The 5,413-nt window shown below is 37.3% G+C and overlaps 1 protein-coding gene across 1 annotated transcript; it reads left to right on the top strand.

Annotated features, from left to right (window-relative positions):
* Positions 1-498: 498 nt before the first annotated feature.
* LOC106474388 (glycine receptor subunit alphaZ1-like) lies at positions 499-2,741 on the top strand. The gene is made up of 3 exons (XM_013935078.2): positions 499-652; positions 1,428-1,660; positions 2,243-2,741. The coding sequence occupies exons 1-3, from the start codon at positions 517-519 to the stop codon at positions 2,549-2,551; spliced, it is 678 nt and encodes a 225-aa protein (XP_013790532.1). The 5' UTR covers positions 499-516; the 3' UTR covers positions 2,552-2,741.
* The last annotated feature ends 2,672 nt before the right edge of the window (positions 2,742-5,413 follow it).

Below are 5,413 nucleotides of genomic sequence, written 5' to 3'. Positions count from 1 at the left end.
TATATCACAGTGTATAACAGTAATAACCTACTGTGAGTCTGTACAACACAGTGTATAAAATAATAGCCAACTGTGACTCTGTATAACACAGTGTATAACAATAATAGCCAACTGTGACTTTGTATAACAGTATAGCTAGCTGTGAGTCTGTACAACACAGTGTATAACAATAATAGCCAACTGTGACTTTGTATAACAGTAATAGCTAGCTGTGAGTCTGTACAACACAGTGTATAACAATAATAGCCAACTGTGAGTCTGTATAACAGTAATAGCCAGCTGTGATTCTGTATATTACAGTGTATAACAGTAAGAGCCAGCTGGGAGTCATTGTCTTTTTATTGCAGGTTAAATAAATATATATATATATATATATATGCATAGTTTAACTTGCCACTGTGTATTTGTTTTATACATTTCATAGACCTGCTACTTGGCATTACATTTGATAATACATTCTGTCTCTCTAGTTTCAATTCTCCTAATATCTGTTTCTCAGGGGAACGTTCGACATTAATGGCGAGATTCATACTTATACGGCGGCGGGGATACTTCATTCTTCAGATCTACGCACCTTGTGCCATGATAGTAGGAGCTTCGTGGGTAGCTTTCTGGATAAACCGGCACGACGCAGCAGGACGAGTAGCAGTCGGTAAGAAACTTTCAACCCACACAACTCCTCTACGTTTAATGTTTACAGTAGAGTAGTTGTGTGGGTTGATGTTTAATGTTTACAGTCAACCCACACAACTACTCTACTGTAAACACTAAACATCAACCCACACAACTACTCTACTGTAAACATTAAACGTCAACCCACACAACTACTCTACTGTAAACACTAAACATCAACCCACACAACTACTCTACTGTAAACACTAAACATCAACCCACACAACTACTCTACTGTAAACACTAAACGTCAACCCACACAACTACTCTACTGTAAACACTAAACGTCAACCCACACAACTACTCTACTGTAAACACTAAACGTCAACCCACACAACTACTCTACTGTAAACATTAAACGTCAACCCACACAACTACTCTACTGTAAACATTAAACGTCAACCCACACAACTACTCTACTGTAAACACTAAACGTCAACCCACACAACTACTCTACTGTAAACATTAAACATCAATTTCTGGTGTGGCTTGACTGTTTTAACACGTCTTCACCTCTTGAACACTTGAAATGACTTATAAATGTTCTATTAATTACTATTTTTTGGAATACAATGTTCTTCTAGTAATTGAAACCTGGAATCCACAAGACATGAGGGACGTGAGTTGAAAGATTTTAAACTTCACTAAAGCGAATACTAAGTTAAATCTCATACAGATAGCATCACAAGATTTCAACATTTGTATTTACGACTACTTAGGGTACAACTAACAGTGTTCTCCGTCACGTTTCCCAGGTGCTATGACCGTGCTAACCCTAGTTACAATGGGTTTCGGAGGCAGAGCTTCTCTTCCCAAAGTGGCCTATCCAACTGCCTTAGACTGGTTTGTTATTATGTGTTTCGCTTTTGTATTTGCTGCCATGGTGGAATATGCCTGTGTGCAGCTAATGGAACGCTTTGATGCGGAGAGGCTACGTAAATGTCTTCAACACAGAGAGAACCCTGATCACTCAGAGGAGGACAGCAAGGTAACACTTTGAAGGGTTAAAAGTGTTAAATCTTTTGATACCCAGGAGAGGTAAGAAAGGTAAGTCTTTTGATACTCAAGAGAGGTAAGAAAGGTAAGTCTTTTGATACTCAAGAGAGGTAAGAAAGGTAAGTATTTGGATACCCAGGAGAGGTAAGAAAGGTAAGTCTTATGATACTCAAGAGAGGTAACAAAGGTAAGTCAGTTTAAACATAGAGTGAGTGGGTGAAGATTATACATCTGATGTTAATTTCCAACATAGAGTGAGAGATTGAAGATTATATATTTGATGTTAATTTCTAACATAGAGTGAGAGGGTAAAGATTATACATCTGGTGTTAATTTCTAACATAGAGTGAGGGGGTAAAGGTTATACATCTGATGTTCATTTTTAACATAGAGTGAGGGGGTAAAGAGTATACATCTGGTGTTAATTTCTAACATAGAGTGAGGGGGTAAAGATTATATATCTGGTGTTAATTTCTAACATAGAGTGAGGGGGTAAAGATTATACATCTGGTGTTAATTTCTAACACAGAGTAAGGGGTAAAGATTATACATCTGGTGTTAATTTCTAACACAGAGTGATGAAGTGAATCCGGAACTATCGACAGGAGGACAGGAGGATGCAGAAGAGCTTGGACTAAACATAAAATCTGACAGAAGTTTTACAAACACGTTCCGAAACCGCTTCAGGAGGAAGAAGAAGAAGAAGAAGTATGAAGAAATATCAAACTGTGAGATATTACCATCTCGAGCTGACCAAGTTGACGCTTACTCTAGGGTGGTCTTTCCTCTCACGTTCGCCATCCTTAACCTTCTCTACTGGGTTTTATACCTGTACATTATTGATGACGAAATTCCAGAAGACCTGGCCCAGCAAGAGCTGTGACCATTTGTTTACAGAACTGATTTTTAAACTTGTAGAAACGTAAGCCGAACCGTACACAGCTTCTTTACCAATAGGAAACTTGCCTTGGTATCAGTGTTAATTATAAAACAAATTCGTTTCTGTCACTATCATATTTAAGCTCACTAAATTCTCACAAATACACATTGAAAATAAAGTTAACCTTTTTCTATTTCAGACGTGAAATGTTATTATTTTGTATTACAATGGTATATTTTTAGCACAAATTAGAAATCGTCACTTGTATCAAGTCAATCAGATGCGACTAAAAAACGAACGAAAAGCAGAAACAGAAAGGGAAATTATGTTTTCCTTGCTAAGTCAGTTTCTTTCATTAATCTAAAATAGTTAGACAAGATTTGTAAATTGTATCATCTTACATGTAACCAATAAATCAAGGAATGGGGTTCCTAAGAACAGAATCTAGCCTTAACAATATTGGAACAACCTTTACAGCACTGAATATAGCCTTAACAATATCGGAACAAGCCTTACAAAACACAATCTAGCCTTAACAATATCGGAACAAGCCTTACAGCACACAATCTAACCTTAACAATATCGGAACAAGCCTTATAAAACAGAATCTAGCCTTAACAATATTGGAACAACCTTTACAGCACTGAATCTAACCTTAACAATATCGGACCAATAAATCAAGGAATGGGGTTCCAAGAACAGAATCTAGCCTTAACAATATCGGAACAAGCCTTATAAAACAGAATCTAGCCTTAACAATATCGGAACAAGCCTTACAGCACTGAATCTAGCCTTAACAATATCGGACCAATAAATCAAGGAATGGGGTTCCCAAGAACAGAATCTAGCTTTAACAATATCGGAACAAGCCTTACAGCACACAATCTAGCCTTAACAATATTGGAACAACCTTTACAACACTGAATCTAGCCTTAACAATATCGGAACAAATTGTTCCAATATTGTTAAGGCTAGATTCAGTGCTGTAAAGGTTGTTCCAATATTGTTAAGGCTAGATTCTGTTCTATAAGGCTTGTTCCGATATTGTTAAGGCTAGATTCAGTGCTGTAAAGGTTGTTCCGATATTGTTAAGGCCAGATTCTGTTTTATAAGGCTTGTTCCGATATTGTTAAGGCTAGATTCTGTTCTGTAAGGCTTGTTCCAATATTGTTAAGGCTAGATTCTGTTCTGTAAAGCTTGTTCCGATATTGCTAAGGCTAGATTGAGTGCTGTAAGGCTTGTTCCGATATTGTTAAGGCCAGATTCTGTTCGGTAAAGGTTGTTCCGATATTGTTAAGGCTAGATTCAGTGCTGTAAAGGTTGTTCCGATATTGTTAAGGCTAGATTGAGTGCTGTAAAGGTTGTTCCAATATTGTTAAAGCTAGATTCAGTGTTGTAAAGGTTGTTCCGATATTGTTAAGGCTAGATTCTGTTCTGTAAGGCTTGTTCCGATATTGTTACGGCTAGATTCAGTGCTGTAAGGCCCTTTACAGCACTCAATCTAGCCTCAACAATATTGAAAGAACCTTTATAGCAAAAAATCTAGCTTTAAATCTAAGAGGCAGTGCTCACTGGGTGGAGAAAATGGGTATTGTAGTTTTAAAGCTAGTGATACACTTCAAGCGAGTGAGATAACTTTAGAGCACAGAATCTAGTCTTAAATCTAATGAAACACCCATCCCTCAGAACAGAATCTAGTGATACACTTCAAGCGAGTGAGATAACTTTATAGCACAGAATCTAGTCTTAAATCTAATGAAACACCCATCCCCCAGAACAGAATCTAGTGATACACTTCAAGCGAGTGAGATAACTTTAGAGCACAGAATCTAGTCTTAAATCTAATGAAACACCCATCCCCCAGAACAGAATCTAGTCTTAAATCTAATGAAACACCCATCCCCCAGAACAGAATCTAGCTCTACGAATACTGAGACAATCCTTCCAGCAGGGAATCTAACATTAAGCCTAATAAAACATCCCTTACTCTAGAGTCCAGAATAGAATCAAATATTAAGTCCAATAAGACATCTCCTCTTCTAAGGAGTCCGAAACAATATCAAAGTTCAAATTTAATGAGAGAACCCGTCATCTAGAGACGAGTATCGAACCTCTAATGCTAGGCATTAGGATTCGACCTACGTTGCAAGTTTCTTTTGTATCATTTTTAGTCTTAAGTTATGGCCTCATTGATCTAAGTATAGTGAGCTATAAGGCATGAGATTTTCATGATGTGGTTCCTTCGATCTATTTAGAAAGATTTGTGTTTTACTATTTTGTCGTATATATGTGATCGAGATTATCTACCAAAAACAAACCCACGAGGTTCATTTTTAACAACATTTACGTCCGCTACTGAAAAACAAACCCACGAGGTTCATTATTAACAATAGTTACGTCCGCTACTGAAAAACAAACCCACGAGGTTCATTATTAACAACATTTACGTCCGCTAGTGAAAACAAACCCACGAGGTTCATTATTAACAACAGTTACGTCCGCTACTGAAAAACAAACCCACGAGGTTCATTATTAACAATAGTTACGTCCGCTACTGAAAAACAAACCCACGAGGTTCATTATTAACAATAGTTACGTGCGCTAGTGGAAAACAAACCCACGAGGTTCATTATTAATAACATTTACGTCCGCTAGTGGAAAACAAACCCACGAGGTTCATTATTAACAACAGTTATGTCTGCTACTTGAAAACAAACCAATGAGGTTCGTTACTGAAAACAGTTACGTCTGCTATTGGAAAACAAACCCAAGAGGCTGATTCTTAACTATGGTTACGTCCGCTAGTGTAAAACTTGGAGAAGACGTAGGTTGTAATGGTTTACTACAAAACACAGATAATACATT

The sequence above is a fragment of the Limulus polyphemus genome, unplaced genomic scaffold (assembly GCF_000517525.1).
Source record: "Limulus polyphemus unplaced genomic scaffold, Limulus_polyphemus-2.1.2 Scaffold7148, whole genome shotgun sequence".
NCBI lineage: Eukaryota > Metazoa > Arthropoda > Merostomata > Xiphosura > Limulidae > Limulus > Limulus polyphemus.
The sequence above is the reverse complement of the archived record's forward strand: the minus strand, read 5'-3'. Positions and strand labels throughout refer to the sequence as shown.

Bases quoted from the DNA above. Each gene is read 5' to 3' on its own strand.
- LOC106474388 (XM_013935078.2), top strand. From the start codon at position 517: ATGGCGAGATTCATACTTATACGGCGGCGGGGATACTTCATTCTTCAG. The intron at 653-1,427 runs GTAAGAAACTTT...CACGTTTCCCAG, and splicing joins AGCAGGACGAGTAGCAGTCG to GTGCTATGACCGTGCTAACC. The intron at 1,661-2,242 runs GTAACACTTTGA...TTTCTAACACAG, and splicing joins ACTCAGAGGAGGACAGCAAG to AGTGATGAAGTGAATCCGGA.